The sequence below is a fragment of the Patagioenas fasciata genome, chromosome 4 (genome assembly GCF_037038585.1).
Source record: "Patagioenas fasciata isolate bPatFas1 chromosome 4, bPatFas1.hap1, whole genome shotgun sequence".
Lineage (NCBI taxonomy): Eukaryota > Metazoa > Chordata > Aves > Columbiformes > Columbidae > Patagioenas > Patagioenas fasciata.
Window position 1 is genome coordinate 54543727 of NC_092523.1, and position 22384 is coordinate 54566110.

General features: G+C 38.3%; 1 protein-coding gene across 5 annotated transcripts in view; it reads right to left on the reverse strand.

Annotated features, from left to right (window-relative positions):
• The window catches only part of ANKRD17 (ankyrin repeat domain 17), a 94655-nt gene that overhangs the window by 32716 nt on the left and 39555 nt on the right, over nucleotides 1-22384 (reverse strand). For all 5 annotated transcript variants that reach the window (XM_071807900.1, XM_065837365.2, XM_065837366.2 and 2 more), the window contains exons 2-14: nucleotides 18037-18187; nucleotides 17268-17424; nucleotides 14800-14947; nucleotides 14364-14511; nucleotides 13055-13288; nucleotides 11103-11197; nucleotides 5700-5937; nucleotides 5091-5282; nucleotides 4522-4631; nucleotides 3617-3704; nucleotides 1828-1955; nucleotides 1223-1366; nucleotides 546-648 (exon numbers count right to left, since the gene is read on the reverse strand). In XM_071807900.1, coding sequence (XP_071664001.1) covers nucleotides 546-648; nucleotides 1223-1366; nucleotides 1828-1955; nucleotides 3617-3704; nucleotides 4522-4631; nucleotides 5091-5282; nucleotides 5700-5937; nucleotides 11103-11197; nucleotides 13055-13288; nucleotides 14364-14511; nucleotides 14800-14947; nucleotides 17268-17424; nucleotides 18037-18187 — 1936 coding nt within the window. The remainder of the gene's footprint in view (nucleotides 1-545; nucleotides 649-1222; nucleotides 1367-1827; nucleotides 1956-3616; nucleotides 3705-4521; nucleotides 4632-5090; nucleotides 5283-5699; nucleotides 5938-11102; nucleotides 11198-13054; nucleotides 13289-14363; nucleotides 14512-14799; nucleotides 14948-17267; nucleotides 17425-18036; nucleotides 18188-22384) is intronic.

Sequence of the window (22384 nt, forward strand, 5' to 3'; positions counted from 1 at the left end):
TTGCTGATCCTTGATAAAAAACATTTTGGAAGAGAATTCTTAAGTACAGAAAGTGTTACATGTCAAAAAGTTGATATCAAAAGGGATGCAAATTTAGTCCTAGGAGGAACTGAGCCACATCAGACTGAGTATTTTATAGTACAAGAAATTCCACCTTCAACCAAATCAGTCAAACCCACTCCAAAACTGCTATCCTAAGTAAACACAAGTTCCAAATCAACTACAAAAGGGTGATTAATTCTGTTTTTACAACTTCAGTGATCAAATTTCTATAGGCTTCTGGGTGACACTTTGCATTAGTCCAGTATGTCAGACTAATACATATATTAAACATTACTTAGGCAGATTTCTTGACACTTTATGTTTACAGGGTTAAATGACTGATACTTTATATTTGGTGGATAAGCAATCCTTAAAAAAGTATTACAGTTTGTTTGACTGAATCCATAAACACTCTTCACAGGAACTACTCTGCTGGACGTGTAACCCTCTATCTTCTACTAAGGAAGGATATTTAGAAAATAAGCTCCAGAACTAAGACTGACCTTTATTTCTGATGGGGAGGGTTGTAGCGACATTAGCAGGGGGTTTGTCAGGCTCCTGGGGTGGGACGACCATAGGCAGCGCCTGCACTGGTACACGAGGAGCCTAAAATGTTGGATACTAACAGATTACTTTTCTCATACACCAATCTAGTTATAATTCAACAGAAGGTAAGCGAAACCTCTTTGAAAAACAACCTTTCATAGTAACTAATAACATTTTACACAGTCTTTTAATACAGAGTTCAATACTTAATCATATTATCATCTGACTTGCATATACTTTGCATTTTTAACCTAGGAAATTAATTGCCAAACAACACTCATCTTGGTATGGTACACTGCTACACTTAAGTTAAGCAAAGACAAGCCACAATCGGATACAAATATAGTTCTTAACAGCCTCATTAAAGCAGACTTTTTCACTTGCTGGGACTTTTTTCCTCATCTTTTCCAATAATAGTTATAGAGCAATAAGAAGAACAACAAAAGCACTCTACAGTGATGCTCAAAAAGCCTTCACCATTTTCATGACAGCTCAAAGTAATTTTCATTGTAGTCACCTACAGTTCAGCAGTCCATGAAATGACATGATTGACTCTCCTCATCTGTAAGCTCTTGAGTAAGCCACAAGAAGAAATGCAAAAGAGAGCAACGGATCCACAGCCCTTAAGTCTTACCCTATTTAAATCATGGGATGGTGGGGTCAGCTGAGTAGCATCAGGTGGAGGAGCAGAAAGCAAGTTGTTTGGGTAATCTAGAAGGTAACAAACCACACTGGTATGACCCCCTTTTGCTGCCTCTATCAACATAGTTGATCCATCCTAAAGAGGGAAAGATGACAGATTTAGAAAACAGTATCATCAAAACGTAACACTGAAGCAGTATAGAAGACACAACACAATACAGAATAAGACTACTTTAATAACTATTCATTCAATCTGCATTAAGTCCACATGTCAGTTTAAGGACTCTGTATTAAATATTTCAAAAAAACCTAGTACTACTTAAAATTTTCCTCCCTCCTCCATAATTACAGCCTTGTAACTGGAGTGCAACCCTTACATTCACAGTAATCAACAGACCAGAACTCCTAACTCAAACTTCAATGAATATGTTCATGAGCAAAATGCCTGCTCATGGCAATACTAGGGTTTCGATCTTAATCCTACTTAAATCATGACATGTTGGGTTAGTTGCACAGAACATAAAGGGAGCAAATTGGCTTGGATATAATTAATTTTAAGATCATCTCAGAGCAAAGTAAGGTAGCTGAGTGACAAACCTTCAATCTGTGTGTAGGATCAGCACCATGAGCTAGCAGTAACTCCACAACTGCCAAATGACCTCCTGCACAGGCCAGCGACAATACTGTGTGATCATTGTTAGCTGTGGTCCTATTCACATTTGCTCCTTCAAAAACAGAGGGGGAAAGATGATGTAGAAAAAGAAAACTTCAACCTGATCTCCTCTACCATAAATGTCAGAAAGTTAACTTTTTTCTTAAATATGAAAACCTAGTTCTCTACGGCTGACGTCTTAAAACTGATAAATTAATTAAATTGAACAGTCAATTGTTAGTAGCATTGGAACATTTAACATGTCACAGTCACTGAACCCAAGGTCTTGCCAGCTGCCTAATAGTTTAAAGGTAACTCAACTCCTGGCACATATGGCTCCAGAACGAAGGGCAACCCTTACCTGGACAAGCACTCCAAACCCACTGTTCATATGGCTATGGTGGTAAGTATGCGACGTCACATAGTAGGTGAACCTACTGCCTTGAAATTTGCCAGCAATTGTGCCAGAACCATGACTCTTTAAAAGAAGTGCTAAGATCCAACATGTGGATCCATGCATCTTAGTACCAGCAAGAAGATGACTAGTTGTAGCTCTGCTTCTTTAGTCTACAGTCTACATAGGGAAAATTACATCACACTGGAAGCTTTAGGCCAGTCCCACTCCATACAAGGTACAAGAAAAACCCTTCAGTATCAGCTCAAGAGAGAGAAAACAGTGATTCTGAGCTCTGTATCAGAAAACAGTGATTCTGAGCTCTGTATCAACTCCATGCACTCAATAGGGCCACAGGCTGGAGCTGATAGTTCTGACCACATAAAGCAACTTACAGTCAAAACTTTGAGGCAAACAGGCACTTGAAATTAAACTTTGCCAAACACAGTTCTCAAAAGTTACACAAAGAGCATGGAGACACAGAGTGTTAGGGAAGAGACTGCCTCAGTTTATTGAATTATTTGGTATACCACTTACAGAACTTGGTTTGAAACTGCTCATACAGAATTCACTTAGCATAAGTAAGTTTGCCTAGCATAACCTCTGCAAGTTGTAAGCCTTTGAACTTTCTGTTTCGTTACGTAAAAAAGGTCTCAGAGTCTTCAAGCTAGAAGATAAGGGAAGTTGCGTTCCTGGACATAAGGAACAGAGCAGCATCTAACAGAAGCACATTTTGGCTATTACCAAGAATTTTTTTTCTTCAGCAGTGGGTTGAAAACAGCAACTGAAGGTCAGAACTTTAACTGACAGGCCACCTGACAAAAATGAAAAGGTTCAATGAAGAACGGGGGACCCCAGACTAATTTTGCAATTAGCCCAGAATGACACATGGGGGGTAAGGGCTTGGATTGTGGGGGTATAATTGTCCAAGTTGTTTTTCTTCTATTGATGGGGACCCAGGCACGTTGCTGAAGCTGCTCTATGCAGAACCAGACAAGTAAATTATTTATTTTGGAAGAACTTATGGAATTCATGCCTGAGTCTCTGCTGCAAGCAACCTAGGGAAAAGAAGCTTCCTTAACATCCAGTAACCACTACTACTGTTGCTGCTTTTACTAGGAATTTATAGACTGAAACAGAGCTATTTTAGAAGTAGTTGCAGTTCCCACTAATCTCACCAGAATCCAGAGGTGATCATTACATGCTTAGTTGGAAGCAATATTCTACTTAAGTTAAATTATTTGAAACAAATCCAAGGAAGTCACATTATTAGTACTGACACATACTTAACTTCATGTATTTCTTACAGGAGGAAAACCAAAACCTCTTCACACTCTTACCTTTGCTAATCAAGAACTGAACAGTGCAAACATGACCTGCCCTCGCTGCTTTCATGAGAGGAGTTCTTCCACCTTCTGATTCATGCTCCTAGAGCAGATAAAGACAGGCTTAAAATTGAAAATTCAAAAGCAGCACATGTAAAAACGCAACTCTGCCTTTTTGGGTTTTTTTTGAATGGAAAGACACCAGACACGGAAGATCCCTTTTCAGTATTTTACAATCTACAGACACCAAAATTGCAATAACGTTTCAACTGAGTGTCTCTTGCAGATAAACGAGAGTATCTACCCGCCTTTGTACAGGTATGAGACGAGAAGCATTCAAGCATATGGTGGGCACTACGGTTAAGCAAAACGCATTCTGCCATGCTTAACTTCACTTTTTGATAACATATTGACATATAACCCTATTGAAATGTAAAAATGTATTTACCTCTATCTTGTTTCCATGAAAGTATACAATATAAATCACATCAGAACTATCAACTGTTTGCTGCTTAAGGAACCAAAATTTGCAGGTCCAAATATTAACCCATAATCAGCCCAACATTTCCAATTGAATACCATTCAGGACTGCACATGACAAAAAAAAAAAAAAAAAACCCGCGCAAACATTTTTCTGTACAAGAAATCTTCAATGGCTTGAGAATACTTTAGATATCTAACCACTACATCTCACTTAAGCATATTCAGGTAATTAAACAGTCTAAAATGCATTAGAAAAGCATCACTAATGCTCAGTTAAAAGGAAAAGGTTAAAGGATAATTTGAATACAACTATAACAATTAACAGCCAATGCAGTAAATTTACAGCAATGAATACGGGACAAAAAAATCCCACAAACCAAAAAACACATGCAACATTTTATTTCCTAACTATATTTTTTAAGAAGGTAATGGCTTACCAGATCTGCACCTGCCTGAAGTAAGACATCTGCTACATCAGTATGGCCATTTTCACAGGCATATGTCAGTGCTGTATCACCTGTTGCTGTTGTTGCATGCACATTAGCCCCTGAAGCAGTAGTAATGAGCATGTAAGGTTTATGGAGTTCATTACAGAAAATATGCAAGTTTCTTCATAACCTTTACCAGATCAGATAAAAACTTTTAATTTCCCCCTTCCAACCCAACTTCTATGAAACTGGTAAATTAAATCTAAAGGAATAACAAATAAATAAATAAAACTCACAACACACTAAAACAAAACAACAACAAAAAAAAAAAAAAGAAAAAAAAGAAAAAAAAATCCACACAGAAGATGCCTAGAACTTCAGTTCCAAGGGAGCTTACATCAGCTCTATCTTCAATAGCTTAATTAAGGTCTGATTAGTAAACTACTTAAGATTCCACAAACCTTTGCAGTCAACTTCAAGAAGCTGCTAATGAACACGTAACGAATACGGAAAAAGATATTTTTTTTCTTAAGGTTACATTAAGTCTTGACAAAACAGTTAACAAAATTACTCCATACCTGCAGCTAATAAATATTTAACTAGCTCCAAATGACCCTCTTGAGCAGCTTCCATCAAAGGTGTGGAACAACCAAGTTCTATGTCAGCTCCTGCTTTAATAAGAAAATCTGCAACCTCCAGAAAACCTCCACAGCAAGCCAGAGTTAATGCAGTTTCTTGCGTCTCCTCTGTTTGAGCATTGATGTTTGCTCCTTCAAAAAAAAAAAAAACACAAAGCACCAAAACCACACATGTATCAGCCTTCCAATACCTAAGGGGGGCCTACAAGAGAGTGGAGAGGAACTTGTTAACAAGGGCATGCAGTGATAGGACAAGGGGTTAACAGCTTTAAACTGAAAGAGGGTAGATTTAGACCAGATCTAAGGAAGAAATTCTTCACCTTGAGGGTGGTGAGGCACTGGAACAGGCTGCCCAGAGAAGCTGTGGATGCCCCATCCCTGGAAGTGTTCAAAGCCAGGCTGGACAGAGCTTTGAGCAACCTGGTCTAGTGGAAGGTATCCCTGCCCATGGGAGGGGAGTTTCAACTAGATGAGCTTTACGGTCCTTCCGCCCCAAAGTATTCTAAGATTCTAAGAACTACAGTCCACAGAAAGGAGTCCTGTAGTTACCTTGACCAAGTAACAGCGCCACCATCTCTTCATGGCCTTCTCTAGCTGCTTCCATTAGTGGTGTGTATCCTTCATCGTTTACCTCTTCCAAGTTAGCTCCACGTTCAATTAACAAAGCTGCCAGTTCAACATGCCCACCACATGCTGCCAAGGTCAACGGAGACTCAAAAGAGTCAGCAGGCATGTTTACCTGAGCTCCGCTGTCCAGAAGTAATCTTGCCACTTCTACATGGCCATCCTAGGAATTCAAAAAAATAAGATCCAAAGACAGTCAACATAAAAACTGCTATTATTCTCCAAAGCTTTAAGTAGTCACCCAGCCAAATTCCATCAGAAATCACAGGAAGCAAAGAGTAAGCAAGTCCAAAAACACAATGAAACTTGCTTAATCTTCTTCCTAAGTATTTTGATAAAGTGTAAAAATCTAGTATTGAATAGACACCTGAAGAAACTTTGAGCATGTTTTACAGAATATGCTCAATTTAAAACTGAAATATTGTGAACCACTAATCAAACTTTCCTGTCTATGGTGTAAGTAACAAGCTAGTCAACTTCTTCATATCAGGGTCAAGTTCAAGTGTTTGGGACCAACTCAGTCATGGGGGAAAAAAAGTAAAAATAGTAGTTAAGAAAGAGCTCAACACTAGTTTAGAAGCTTGCCTCCTCCACAAGAATGGTACCAAAACCCTTTAACACCCAGAACTCCTCTTCATTCAAGACTGTAGACACAGAACAGTAGAGTACCACATTAGCCAAAGAAAAATTCTAAAAATCAAGCTACCACTCAAATATCTTTCTTCTTGTGTTCTTCCAAATTTACAACAACACAAGTACTCTAAAAGATACAGGAGTATTAAAAGAGCTTAAATCAATTAAAAAAAAAGGCAACCCCCTTTTTTCTAGGACATTCAAAGATGTTTTGATATTCTTCCCAAAATCGCAAAACCTTTCATTATCATTAAGTCACTCAATGCACTCAGTCAAAAAGAGGGCAATGTTTTTTGTGTGTGTTGCTTTTTTTTTTTGTGTGTGTGTTGCTTTTTTTTTTTTTTTAAAAAAAAAAAAGAAACATTCAGAATGCAGTTCATCATTAGTTTTAAAAACACCACAAGTCAGGCATACAGTTCACCCTGACATCCATGCAGTATGTATGTTACATATTACCAGCTTTTGAGGAAGGAAGCAGAAGAGAGGATAGGGTTTAGAAGTTTAACAATTTTGCTTCCTTCCATTCTTAAAATAGTTGTGCACGATTACATTGCTTGCCTCTTCGCTCCTGCAAAACCATTTCACCTACTGCTCCACTAAACAGCAGAGTCAAGTCTTCACTTTCTCCCTCCTCGAGAAAAGCTAAAACAAGGCCATTTGTCTGGGATTCCTCATACATCACAGGAGTCACCTCTCAACAGACTTCCCTTGTCAGGATCATGGCAGGTTTTTCCAGGTACCACTGTCACACCGTCAAATTCATTTTACCACAACATAGTTTGGAAACAAAGAAAAAAAACTGAGCACATGGTCTTTGCCATGTTTTCAGTATGTTAGAAATTCATGAACTATTTGAAGTGGCTTTTCAGCTATATGTTTACACTGGAGCCCTAACAGTGACATATCCAACTGCCATTCAGTTCTGCTTTTGTTTAGACAGAGGCAGAGACCAACTTGGTCACTGCAGTCCAACAACAGCACAAACTCTCCAAGCTGGTTCTCTCTGTAAGGAAGTAGTCATCATGCAAACTTGGAGTAACCATAATGGGAACAGGCCTGACACACAAAACACAGGAGGGCTCCAAAGGAAAAGCAGCAGCTTACCAGGAATGGGAGGCTATCAGAATTTGTCATTGAACAAGGTAAATACATCTTGATTTCAGGTGAACTAATAAGAGGCAGCAAATTGTAGTCATTGCCATCCTTGCCAAGGTAGAAATTACAATTCCCAAAAGCTCTTTTCCAGGCAAAATACAAAACAGCATCTGACACTTTTAGGCTTCATTCTCTTAAGTGTTTTATGCCTCCTCCTGATATTGAGGGAGCAAAACATGATCTTCTCTCTGAAAAGTATCTAGGACATATTAACTAGGACACATCCATCTATTACATGAAATGACAATACTATTTTAGGGAAAAAAAAACTCTTAAGACTCCACGGAGAAAGACTCCATTTTCCTCAGGGAAATGCAGAGATGGTGTCTGAACCATCAGGCTCTGGCAAGATAGCTCACTAATCATCCCAGAGTCACGACAAGTATGGCAAATGGCAGTATAAAGGTCTGCTTCAAAGTTTCTCACATGAGCCAAGTGGTCTTGAGAATAACTGCCACTGCTTAGCCACATGAGGAATTTCTACCTCTGCTTGAACAAACCTCACACTGGGGTGGTACTGTTCAGCTCTTCAACATCTTAAAAAGCTTTGTAAATGCTATTTGATCACAAAAAGTGCAAAAGTACACCAGTCACATTTTAAAGATCAATCATTTGTGGGCAATCAGTACTCAGCCCTCATTGCAGATTAAGTTACTTCAGAAAGAAGAAGTGCAAACTAGACAAGCCCACTTTTAGCTCCCACAAGGCAAGTCATATTGCCCAGCAGCTCATTTGCATTAAACCAGTATTACTGCTGCCTCTAGAAAAAAGCTGTTAGAAGTCTTCCTGAATGCCTTGTAAGACAAGATTTAAACAGTCCCACAGGCTTGCAGGGTAAGACACACAAACAGTTCTGTAACCATCTACTCAAGTCCAACACTACCTTAGAGAAAGCAATTCTCTTCTGTTACAGAAAGGCAACAAATGTTTCTGCAGATGAGAAACCTCTGCCCTGCTTTACATCAAACGGCAACAGAAGTTGCTCCCTTCTCTTAAACAGAGCTGAAGATAATGAAATTCTCAACTATATCAGTTTTGAACAGCACTGTGGAAATTCCTACATCACAATAGTTTCCTGCAGAAATAAGAGATGCAGACATTTTTTCCCATTGCTCGGTAAGTCTTTAATAAGAAAAGGATCTCAACATTTCTGCAAGTCCGACGGACTTCTGTTAGTCTGTTGGTGGAGGGAAGAGGGTAGAAGAAGGTAGCAAGGAAAAAAAGGCTTGCTTCGTGGCTCCAGGAAGTAGCAGCTTTCTCCGTAAATTTCTCATCTGCGAAGAAGCCATCCCAATGAGGTGGCTACTGTAACATCAAACAAGTTAATCATATTGTCACCTTCCACGGAACTCACTGCAAGGACAGCACCCTTGATATTTATATGGCTAATCTATTAAGATTTCAGATTGAGATAAACATAAGCTAAAGTCCTGTCTATCTACATACCTTTCTTTGTAATGTCTTTCTGAGAAGTGTAATGGTTTCTGCTAATGATTTCCCTATCTGAAACCATTAACTTCCTTGAATGGACGTAAGTGGCTGATTTTAGAACTGTTAGAGTTATTTCAGGAAACGGAAGACTAAATAAGGATTTGCGTCACTCCCCTAAGACCACAGATCCACGAGACACTACACAAGGCTTATGATGTGAAAAAACAACCCATGATCAATCTAATTAGAGTGGTGGGTAAGAAGGAAACATAAAACACGAGTTTTCAGTTTTACATTGAAGCGTATGTTCAGAAGGAGGATTTGGAATATGTTGGTATAAGGCACAAACAAACTACTGACCTACATATCCATGCTGCAGCTTTGCATCCTGAATAGCAGAGGAAACCTACAGTAAGTATTGCACAACAGCCTACTGCAATTCAGGGTAACAAAGAAAATAGGGGGATGCCTATTCCTGTTCCATTTTGTTTTGTTTTCTTTTCTCCAGCAGGAAAAGTTTCAAAACATTCTCAGTTCTGCCAACCTCTCATCTTGAGCAGCATTCATAAACTCATGGCAGTGTATTAACTTCGCTGAGAGGAGGTACCAAAGTCTAAATAAATTCCTGGAGGACACATAAAGGGAATAAATGGGTACATTTACTCCATCATCAAAACAAATCTCCAAAGGGAAAGGCCAAAACAATTGAATCCTCTTACCTCAGGTATACGTAGGAAACAGATTTCAAGTAAGATACATGCATTCAAGATGATGCAGATAAAGAATCATAGAATCACTGTGGTTGGAAAAGGCCATAGAGTTGAACCATTAACCAACGCTGCAAAGTCCACCTACACTGCTGTTCAAGCCTAACAGTACTTCAAACAGAAAAAGCTATCTGAAGCCATTGATTTAGCTAGTTTTCTTTACAATGAAAGCCTGGAAGAATTCCAAGTTTGGCATCAATTATACCATTCCAGTATTAAAAAGTACTCAAATGAAACCTTTGTGATGAAAAGTGTAATTCAAAAATCAGATTTGTCAGAATCTCACTCACTTTTATAAAAAGGTAATCTACTTTATGCTGTCATTTCACAATTGCCTCAGATGTCCAAAGCGGTAACATGGAAGTCCTCTTATTAGTAAAAAGTTAACTATTTCCTGTACCATTTCCTAGCTGCTTCCCAAACAGTTTCTGAACCTGTGCTTTCAAGTAGTAAGTGGCCATGTGAACCACACAGAAACAAATTGCAAAACCACATCTAAACACAACCACCTACACTGGCAGAGCAGAATTTCACTTACAAATCCCTTAAATGTGACATAGGTAGGTTAAATACCTCTAATACCCCAGTTATGACCATATTCACTATGTTTAGCACACATTAGAACTGTTAAAAGCATTTCAAGAGCCACCGAGAATCTTCTGCTTCAAGTTATTTTTTTAGAGATTCCCTTAATAAAGGATTTTACCGTTTTACCAACTGAAAGTTGTTCATCCAGAGCATAAAGCAAAAGAAAAAAGGTTCTGTTCAAATAACTTACTATTATTTACTTCTTGATATCTCTTCAAGTCACTGATGTCTCTGAACTCCGATAACAAAAATATTTGTTTCAAACCAGGCCTCCATGACTACTGAAGGGCAAAAATCAAGTCTCATATAACAAAAGGAAAGACACAGTCTACAGAAGCTGCTTTGGGAACAAGTGAGCACAGCCTTGCTCACTGACTTCTGCCGCTTGAAGAAAAAAAATACAAGTGCAGCTGGACATTAGGAAACCTAGTTATTTAAAGGACAGGTTAATAGACCTCTCCTGCCAGTGCTCACATGATGAAAGTTTTAGCTGATGTCTCCTAAGAATTCAACTACATTGCTAGCAATAGGAGGGACAAGTTCAATTTGCTTAATTAGGAAGTGCCCTTTTTCAGCCACGTACTCGTCCCCATCTCCCACCTCATTTCTTCTACCAAAGGGCCATCAAGTAGAGTACCAAAACATCACGTGGTTAGGTTGTGTACCTAAAAGAGGCCAAAAGCGATTTCTTTGTTCATCTTCAGGAAGCAAAGAGAGTACATATGCCTTGCTGCTAAAGCCATACATCTCTTACCATGCAAGCCTCCATGAGCGCAGTATGCATTTCATCCGTCTTGTGTTCCTGGTCTGCACCAGCTTCCAGCAGAAATCGCACCATTTCCAGATGGCCTGGACAGAGAAAATTTTTAACAGAAACTACTTTAGCAAGTGTATTTCACAAGTCAGAGGAAACTTCTCAAGTACATAATTAAGGTAACAGCCGTTTTACAACACACTCAAAAACCCCATGAAACACTCTCAAAAGTCATGTTCATATCTATGCATTCAACATACACAGAAGCTTAATAGTGTATTCACTATAAATACAGTCCAATTCACTTATTTTCTAAAATCACATCTGCGCTACATGCATTCCTTGAGGTGATATTAGAGCTGAGTAGTGCACACTCCAGATATTTTTCATGATGATTTACTATGTACAGATACATTGGGATTTTTCCATCTACAGCATCTTGGTTTTTTGTTTTTAGAGAGGTGTGGGAAAATATTTTTTCCCCCTCTTCTTGCTTGACATTAAGGATTTAGGGTTACTGTTTCTATAATTGGCATTGTAGCCGGTCCCTGACTTCACATCAGCCCTCAGACCTTCACACTTCCAAGCATACTCTTATGATTCAACCATCTGTAAGAATCCTCCCAAGATAAGGACACCTAACAGCTTTTTGAAAGTATTTGCTCTCAAACACTCCGTTTATTTATGACTATAGTTCACCACATCTCATATGTGTGCCAAAAGTTCAGCCAACTTCACTATACAGGCAAGACCAATAAAACATGCAAGTATATAAATCCAAGTCAAAGAAAAAAATTTGCTGTATTGTAAGTCAGCATGACCATGGCTAATCCTTAACACTAAAAATACACCTAACACCATCATGATTAGTACAGGTATTGCCCAATATGAGGCTACATTGCCTTTTCACCCTTCCCACTAGATTTGGAGAAGTCAGTGACCCTCTTGGTCCCAAAAGCTACATGTCTTTCTACTACAGGAGGCAAGCAGCCTGATGTTAGGAGTGTATTTTTATGACCTAAACATGAGATCTGGAGCAACACAGATGCAAAAGGGATGGACAAAACATATGCAGATAAGGGGAAAAACACAAAAGCTTGAACATCTTCGCTTCTGTTCTGTCCCATATAAAACTAACTAATCACAGACATGTAATTTTTCATCTCTCCTTTCCAACCTCACTTCAGGATTCAAAGTCCAAGCACTTTTTCAGGGAGGGAATGTTTTGGTGTCTCACTTCTCTCGTTCACAGACTTCGCTCCGATAGCCACCACAAAAGGAAATTACGATGGCTTCTGAGAGCGTTTGGCAGCACTGAATATATCAAGGTAGGTAAAAGAAAATACATGAAGACTAAGGCCATCTTCTGAGGTTCCACAAGAAATACCTTTGCTGCTGACATCAATTACTCTATGATGCCAAGAACCATTCTAATAGCTCTAATAAAACAAGTCCTAAGTGACTGTAACAGCAACTTCTCAGCTGTTTGAACAGATTTGTCCTATTAATTAAACATTAACTAAACAACTTACAATGTTTTCCAGGCGCTAAGTTCTTTAAGTAATTTCTGAACCTAGCAAATGCATCTCGTAAAATCTAGTAACATTACAGAAAACTTAGTATACTTACTTTACGATGAAGTGTGTTATTTCCTTACCTCAAAGCTCATTTAATAGAGAAAAGAAAAATCTCGTGAAGAATCGTGAAGACTCTAACACAAGTTTTATATCCTGATACCTGCACTCTTCACACCGATCATCATTTCACGTATGGTACCCAAATGCTGTGTGTTATCACAGCCAGGACAAAAGTAGTATAAAGTGTCTATTTCTAGCCTTTAAGTTCATTTTGTCCTAGACAGCAAGGCCAAATCAATACATGTTTGAAAAGACCTTCCATACCTGTCACACTTTTCACACCTTTGTTAACAAGTTTGGTATTCAGTACTATACCTTTGTAGCAAGCCAGTGTAAGTGCGCTCTCCTTAAATTCATTGGAATGTGTATTTATGCCTGCTCCATTTTCTAACAGCACTCTGGCCACTTCCACATGGCCGGCACTACCAGCTTCCATCAGAGGAGTGTGACCATTTTCATTATGGTCCTCAATACTAGCACCCGATTCCAGCAGTACTTTCACAACATCTACATAGCCACCAGCACAGGCATATGTAAGGGCTGTATTGCCTAAAGTCAGAAAAGAAAAAGGTTTGAAAACATAACTTAGAATTTGATAGCATTTCTACATTGGGAACTTCAACTTAGGCTCCATTTCATCGCTTTTACCTTATGAAACAATTTTTTTTCTCAAGCTACAGACCAAGAACTATAGGGAGAGGAAAAAATGCAAGTAACTGTACAAAGTAGCTCAGTGTCAACAGACTGACTATCTCCATGCACATGAGGACTGTACTGATGCACTCCTCTTCCCATTTCTCTCCCAGCTAATCCCAGTTTCTGTCACAAAAACCCATCCCTTCTCCTGTTAATCAGCAGGGAAATAGTATGCTGTAAAAATAAAAGCTCAAAATAAGGAGCAGAAGCAACTGCTGCTTCTAAAAAAAATGCCCACAGTCTTTACAAGGAGATAAAAACAAGCTCCATGGAAAAACTACAAGAACATCTCAATGTAAGTCAAAGACTATGCCTTTATGAAAGATATCTTGAAAAGAGTGAAAGGTCAAAGCAGTATTACTATTCAGAGCTACTCCAATGAAAAAAATAAAAATGACATGTATTCCAACCTTCCTCGTCATTCACGGTCAGTAATTTATTTGTCAGTGATTGTTGACTACACAGCATCTCTCCACTTCAAGGTCACATAAATTAAGAAAATTTCCCAAAACCATTTGGTCACATCAACCCAAATGCCTACCAAAGTGTCACAGTAAAGCGGGGTGGGGGGAAGGAGGCAGCATCTTCTCACATTTACCATCTTCCCTTGGTTTCCTGGACCTGACACTAAATAATTTTTTATATACACAGAAACTTCACAAACTACGCTTAAAATGCTACACGACAAACAAACCCCACGTATGCAAGTACCTTTCAGATACTGATTGACCTTACCCACTTTTTACATGTCTGCAACCAACTAATATTTTACAGCTTCATAAAATACAGAAGCTAAATATTAAAACCACAAGCAAGTATCCGGCATTGCTTGGCTGAAAGCCTTTCCTCCCAAATTTCCACAGCTTCCTGCACGCTGCATATCTCAGGTTTTCAGTCCTTTTCAACAAGTTCAAAACCACTCATTTACCTGTTGATGACTGCGCATTCACATCAGCACCATGAGCTAGCAGCAACTTGACAATTTTGACATGTCCACCGTTAGCAGCAGCCATTAAAGGTGTTATATCTCCTTTAATACCACGGTCCTCCACATTAGCATGCATTGCCAGAAGAACCTGTGAACAGAAGGGTGAGCAAAAACAAGTAACAAAGCAAGTGACAGACCAGCATATCAAGATGGTTGAAGTGCTGCACAAAGCCCCCACCTTCACATACACGCAGTTTTGTGTTATATACACTTTAAGAAAGTAAGCACAAAAAACGCAGTAGGAACACTCAGCTTATGTTTAAGTCTTCATGTGCCCATTAACTGACATTTTCCACTACCTTAACACTGGAAATACATTAATTCAACACTTATTTTTATACAACACTCACATAGTAAAAACAGCTAGGAAACCAACCTGTGCAAGCTCATAATATCCTGCTGAGCAGGCTAAACAAAGGAGGCTTTCCCCTTCTTCTGTGTGCTCATTCACACTCCGTCCTTCAATTAGCAACTTCCGCACAGCATTTACATCTCCTTCAGAACAAGCCTCTGCCAAGCTGCGGCTAATAAGATAGAAAGCATTTGAAAGTGAAAATGGACTATGCTTCAAATACTTGCTCTACACGCAGAGCAAAAATACAACATACCATGAGAATGCAATCAACAAAATAGAGTACACTATCTAAAAAACTTCCAACTGCTAATTAAAGAAGTGCCATTTTTACACTTGAGGTTTCACTTCACTTTTATAAAAATTGAGTAATGTGCCTACTCAACCACTCCTGTTACCAATTTTTAAAGCAAGTTTAAAAGATAAATATCTGCAGGATGACCATTAGCTTTACCAAATTATGTAATATGTAAAACTGAAGCAGAAAACTTGTTAAGACACCATGATTTACTGCTCAACACCATACATGCAACATGGCATTATGCCATACAGAAATACAAAGACTTTTTTAGTAATAATTTGAGAATCTGAGAAGTAATAACTTTCCCTTTTGAAAGGCTTATCATATAGCACTGTAAACAACTCACTGTTGGTTTATGTTACTAATTTCTACATAATATACAGACTCAGTCTATTCCTGTTTCATAGTTCAGTTTGAAAACACAGCTTTTGTCCCGCTCTTTTTCTCAATTAAGGTTCAAAGTAAAGGAGACACTCAGATCACAGGTAAATAGAACATCATGAGTATTCCTTTCCAAATCAGCAACCATTACTCAGATTTACATTCATGTTCTCTTTTGACCCAGGACCAGAGGACAAGGAAATAGCCTGTTCACCTTCCCAAATCAATTTTGTTCAGTACTGTAACTGTTAATTAAGCTAAAACAAATGACCTGCATCACTGTTTTCCTATAACAAAATGCATCACTTCCCATCTGTCCTGCAAGATCCTGAATTTAGTGCAGTCTGACATTTTACTCGTGACCTTAAGTCAACTGAGCAGAAAAGGGTAATTTTCTCTGGTTTGTTAAGCGTAAGTCAGAGTACTTGTGGCTCTTGTGTCACTTTATGACTTCTTCACTTTTTTTTTGACAGGAACAGAATTGAATGGTAAAAGGTCTACTGGAAGCCCATTTTCAATTGCTCTGATACTATCTTCTGTCTACATTGCTTTCATTCTAAAAAAAAAAAAAATTATTGCTTTGTGACAACTCAAATTCAAGTCTAACATATTTCTCTACTCTGCTCCAAATAACTGGATCAATAATAATAAACTGCTGGCCTCATCCCACCCACTGTCCTTTGATCTCTTATTCATTTAAGTAGCCCCATCAACACAGAACTCTCTCAAAACAGAATGAAAAATACAGTAGTTGATTGAACACTTCTACAAACCGTATTACTCAACATGAAGAAGAGCAATTCTTACAATACTCAAGATTTAAAAGTGGATATTTGTAAGGACTGCCTACCTCATCCTTGTGTATTGTGCCCACTATTTAATTTGTGCTGCCAGACACCATTGTAATATATGGAGAAATATTTCTCAAATACATCTATTCACTGTATTTCCCACCTTTATTTTTATTTCCCATATCCTCTTGTCCTGGTAACAACTTAGGTAACCGCTAATGTTCACAGGAAAAGAAGTAGCTGGGCACAAGGAGGAACACACACACAAGCAGAGGCAATATCAAACAATTCTGCTCTTCTTCACATGTCCTGATCAATACACTAAGAAATGTTTCTTTCAAGTTACTTGGTATTCAAGGAGCAAACTGCAAACTAGCACAGCAGCACTTAAGTTGTTTCTGCTAACACTGTGTTTCTGTTTTATCGAAGCTGAACAACCACCTCGAAGTGAACTTACTTATGTCTGCAGGAGCAAAAAAAGAAAGATGAAAAGAAGTAAAAATAAAGCCAGAAAGTCCAGTTAAAAAGTAACAACTCTCTGGCTGAGGCTCTGTCCGAACTCCCACCTAACCCAGGAAAGCTGCACACCACCGTGAGGTCTCAAGTTCCTCAAGAATGTTTTCTTTCCTCAATAAAAGAGTCACTCTGAAGTTCTCTGAAACTTTTTTTTTTTTTCAGTCCAAAAGCTAGTTTCATGCTACTACTGAATGACCCATTTTGGGATTTGCTATTTTTTCATACAGTTCCAAGTCACACTATTTAATAGAGTTTAGAAAGTTTCTATAGTTTGTCAAGTTAAATTACTTCGAGCACAATTTCTGAATACTAAGCAATATTAACTACTTCACTTCCCATTTCAAGACCTAACAGTCCAGGAAGTTTTAGGAAGAATCACCGGTGACAACTTGGTGCTAATTCCACTTGAGTAAGAGTTTCACTGTCCTCTAAACAAAAGTGATAAAAAGCTGCCTGACAAGTGGCAAAAGACTGGAAAAAATTCAATTTAAATTTCTGCTTACTTGTCCGTCTGCCCTGCATTTGCTGTGCTTTCTGCTCTCATCCGGGTAAGTGCAGCAGCAGCTTCATCCAACGCGCAACTGACCGAAGAAGTCAGCCTGCGAAGCACCTCAGGATCTGCGAATGCTTTACCATCAGCTGTAGACAGCTTACCTATTCCTTTCATTCCAATTTACAACAAATTAGTATGCGTGCCAGAAAAGGAGAAAACAGAGAAGTTGAAATTGAGCCTATGAGATCTGTTGGCAGAAAGATTCCAAGAGTAATAAACTACAGCTTCCAAAACAAAGGGATTAACTCCTTACAACAGTAACTTAAAAACTGCACTCAAATGTGATACACATGAATGAAACCCTCCAACCCACAGAAGGCATTGTTTTTCAACTAGTGACAGCTATTTCATATATGCAACTAGTAAAGCTTTGTTTTATAACAATTACTATATAAAAAGTCTCATTGAGCAGCCGAGTCTTTCACATAAGGTTGCAAGCCAGGGCAAGGTGCCAATTTTTACTCAGGCTTTTAGAAATCTAGCAGGAGGAATCTGATTAGAAGCATAGCCTTCACATGAAACTCTGATTTTCCAAAACTCAAAATGCTTTAAATTAATTTATTTCTCTTCAATGACTTGCACAACCTTGACAAGTTCACACCACTTTATATTCTGCATTTATATCATGCTCCTATGGATTAGACTTAAGCAAGCAGTTCCAGTATGGTCTTATATGTAAGGGCTTCAGGATTAAACCTGTATAGGACACAAGGACTTACCTGCAGCTTCAAGTAATGCTTCTAATCTTGCCTGAGTTTCTGGATCTACTGTTCTCAGGTCAGTGCCATCGGTACTTGACAAAAGCAATTTAGAAGCCGTTTCCAACATAGGGTTTTCAAGATCATCTTGATCTAAGATAAATGATTCCACCTGAAAAATAACAGATCTGGTTCAAGAATAAGTGATCAAAATACACTTAAAACACAAAAAAATCCCACAGTTGCATTTGCCTTTATAGTACTTTATTAACTTAACTACCTTCAGTTGACACAAAGTGGTATTATTTCACCAATGAAACCAATGAGGCATTTCAAAACCACATACCATCTTGTCCATTTCCTCTGGGAGTAGAAGCCACATGTTGTACTAGAAAAGTTTAAGATAGATTTCACATCTCCCCACTGCACTCTACAATTTTCAAGTCCAAGTTAACACAAGGAGGGAAAAGTGAAACAGATACCTCTCCAGAAGGCCTAAAGGTAGTAGCTGCTATGAGTTTCTATGCAAGCTGTTCAGTTTGGATTTTTTTTCCTCCCAAAAGAATAAAAAAAAATACATATATATATAACAAAGAATTTTCTATTTCACACAACCCAGTCATCTTTCAAAGGAATAACCTGACCTCAAATGGTATTCAACTCTATTAACAAAATCCACAAAAAGAAAAAATCTTATAGTCATCATTACTTTTGCGTCAATTGTTTTCTTCTGCCTTGTAGACAAATTCTCTGCTGTTTTGCTTCTTTCAGGTCTGATGTCTCCTAATCCAAGTTAAGAAAAAAAGACCAGCAACATGTTCCAGGTATGATCAACTCATATGCGACATACAAGGGTTTCACAGAAACTTTCTCAAGAAAACACTTATTTAAAACATTATCAACAGATTTTGCAACCCATTAGATCTGCTTTTTCCAGAAAACAGATGCCAAGTGGTCTTAGTTCTTTTCAAGTTCCTATTGCCGTGTGTTCTCCATTTTCTGTGGTTGTGAAACACATAGTAATTAAGGAAGAGAGCAATATTTGAGAGGGAAAAGCCGTTAATACACATTTGTTTTCTACTGCCTCTCAAAGGAAGACTGGGTCAAGCAGTTCAGAGAAAATACTCCTTTGAGAGTTCCATAAACACACCCCTAAGTCTATGACCTAACATCAAACCATTTATTAGATTATAAAGATGAAGTCTAAACACCCCCTTCATAAAGCTCTAACATCCTCAAAGATCCACATCTTCAAAAATCAAATAAATAAAAAAAATCCAAAATGGCAATATAAATCTAAATTCAAGACTGCTAGACAAACCACACCACATGCCAGAAACCCCCACAAAGAGATTAATACAGTTTATGAAGACAGAAATACTATTTAAGATTGATGTGTGTCTCCAAAGTTTAAAAGCTATCTCATGAGCATCACAAGTTCAGATTCCTGCATATAAATGCCCTAAGAACCTAAATGGGCAGACAAACCCAAAGAGTGACCAACTCATCTCAGGACTCCTGAAAGGTGTCTCTCCATCCTCTCATCTATTCTCATCAAAAGTGAAGAACTTACACAACAACTTTCCCTTCTACAGTCTGCCTGCAGCTCAAAACTTACTAGGATATAGCACTATCACATAGCTTGAACCTAAACATCTTGTTTGTTGAGGAAGATAGGGCAAGGGCTACTTTCAAGATTGCTTCAAGTTTATCACTTGAACAATACTATTTTGTGGGGTGGAAAATCTCCTTTCAGATAGCTTTTGGTAATACACAAGTATATATTTCAAGGGCATCTTTGAAGATTCTTGACCCTCCTCCTTCAAATCTAGGAACCCAGAAAACTCAAGTGGATGACTTCTAACTTCTGACGAAAGTGGCTCTCAAGTCAACAACTGCTGACACCAGGACAGTCCTGAAGTGTTTGATACTCCTCTTCAGCACTACTTTTTCCAAGTGATGCTCATATAGGCCAGAGTTTTCCAGTTTAGCAAACTGGTGAAGGCAACTCCTAGTTTCCTCCCCAGTCCTAAGGAACAATTCACTCCTGCCTTGTCACAGACTTTGGCTGGTTGCTGCCAGCTCTGTGCCAGGCATTTACGACACCACATTAAGGTCATCTGAGGACTTGCCATTTGTCTTCCTCCAAAGGCCTAAGCCTGCTGCAGCAAGAGAAAGGAACCACTCTGCTGTTCAGGAGCCAAGCGACAGATTTCACCACTGGAAATGCAAGCTATTGAGTAGTTGGAAGTATCTTCTTGGCTCACTCAACTCACCAAAATCCCTACTACTTAGACTAACTAAAAAAAAAAAAAAAAACAAAAAAACAAAAAACCACTCATCTGAGTGAAATTTTTAACAGCTGGTTACAGTTCATCCTAACACTATGAAACATTTGTTAAGAAAAAAGTCAAAATATGAAAACATCTCTCCCCCACTCGCATCCTCTCCCTTCAAATTAGGTCTTTGAGGCAGTCTAGGTTTCCAATGGAAAAATCCTTGTATTTTTCCTTCTAGCACAGTGAGATTAAACAAAAAAAAAATTATAACCAAGGAAATCTGAGATTAAAAGCAATCTACCAACGAACAATACAGAACCAGGACAACTACAAATTATCAGGAGAAAGCTTCTCTTGCAATAAAGTTTTGAAAAGCATTTCCATCTTCTGTCATTTAAACCATTTCAGAGCAATGTCTCAATAAATCAACTTATTAAATAACAAATGTAGACTATTTTATGACCTTAAACATCGCTGTATTCCTTTCCTAAGCTATTACAGAAGAAATCCACCTTCAGATTGTGGCTTGCAGAACCTTTGATCAAGCCTCCAGTTATACTGCTCCATACTCCAATAACTGCCTTTTACCTTAAGGGTTTCACTACATCTACAGTCTCTTCTTCAGCTGGTTCAACGTGACACACAACAGACTGTCATACTATCACCCTAACAGTGGTGAATACAGTTGTATTTTGGTAGAAATGAAAATTCCATTTTCATTTCTCAGAAAATACTCCCTTCTCTATAGAAACTACAAATGAAAGACAAAGCATTTCCATTTACCAGGCCAAGTAAACAGACATTTCCTTTAACAGTCTTCAGATGTATTTCCCCTAACTAAAACCCAAAACAAAACACACACACACAAAAAACAACCCGAAACAAAACAAACCCCACCACAACAACAACGTAGAATAGTTCACAAACCCTCCACCTTACATATCAGAATATTTAATCTGGGTTCTCAGTCAGTATTTCTCCCACCAAACAATACTCTGACATAATCCAATTGTTTAAAGAGTCCCCAACAGAAGGGCTGTCATTCTGCAATAAAAGTCTAATGTCCTGTACTTGCCTAAGTTTACTTTGCCCATAATCATTTCTAGTTTATGTGGGGCTTCTACCAATCAAAAAAGCTAGGAGAACAAAACTATCAAGTTCTGACTGCTCTCAAAGATGACAGCCTACAGTTTTCAATAAGAATATGGAGAACATTGAATAAGAACATGGAGAGAAATTTAAAGAGGGCTTAAAAGAAATGTGTTAACAGGTATGTAAATCCAAAGCACACAGAAATTTCCTGCCACAAGCACCTTTAACTACCTTCCAAGTACTGCTTTTTTGGGCTAAATATTGTTCTGAATTTTCCAAGTACTATGATAGTAGACTACACTTAACATTTTTAACATCATATGTTGTTATCACTTCTTATTAGAAAGAGTTCTTCCCTACTTAGCAGAGCTTTGCAACAACATCAAATTGGGTACTGCAGACTTGTCCTGTTCCCCAGTGCCTCTGTTGTCATTTTCCCCATGCATGCTCTCAAGCTTCCACAGGGTTCACTTTTGCGTACATGCCATCCCACAAATCTATATGTTTTGTTTTCTCTGTTTTCTGTAGTACAGACCCAAAACTCCACCCATTGTTTCTCCTTCCAGCTTCGGGGTAAGCTACTTGCTTCTCTTCTTTGCTCCATCAACTAGGAAACAACATAAAGGCATTTCTTCTTCACCACACCAGAATCAGGGGTATAACTTACTACACAAACTATTTTATCAGCAGGGATGGATCTTTTCTTTTGTAAAGAATGGTACTTTCGTCTTTTTAGTATTGTTCTGCCATCTGATATTATAAGTGGAGGTACGGACACCTCAACCAGGTAAAAGCTGATTCCCCAAAACCCATGTCTATGCACCCTGAAGACAGTCCTGCAAGATCTGTGTTGTGGTTTTTGTTTTTTTTTTTTTTTTTCCATTTTGACTGCCAAACAGTAGATACCAAGCACGCAGTTTAATAAATGCCAGGTTAGAGCAGGAAAAAAAAAAATAGAAAAAAAAGCACAACATAACAGAATTAACTTTGTTCTAACT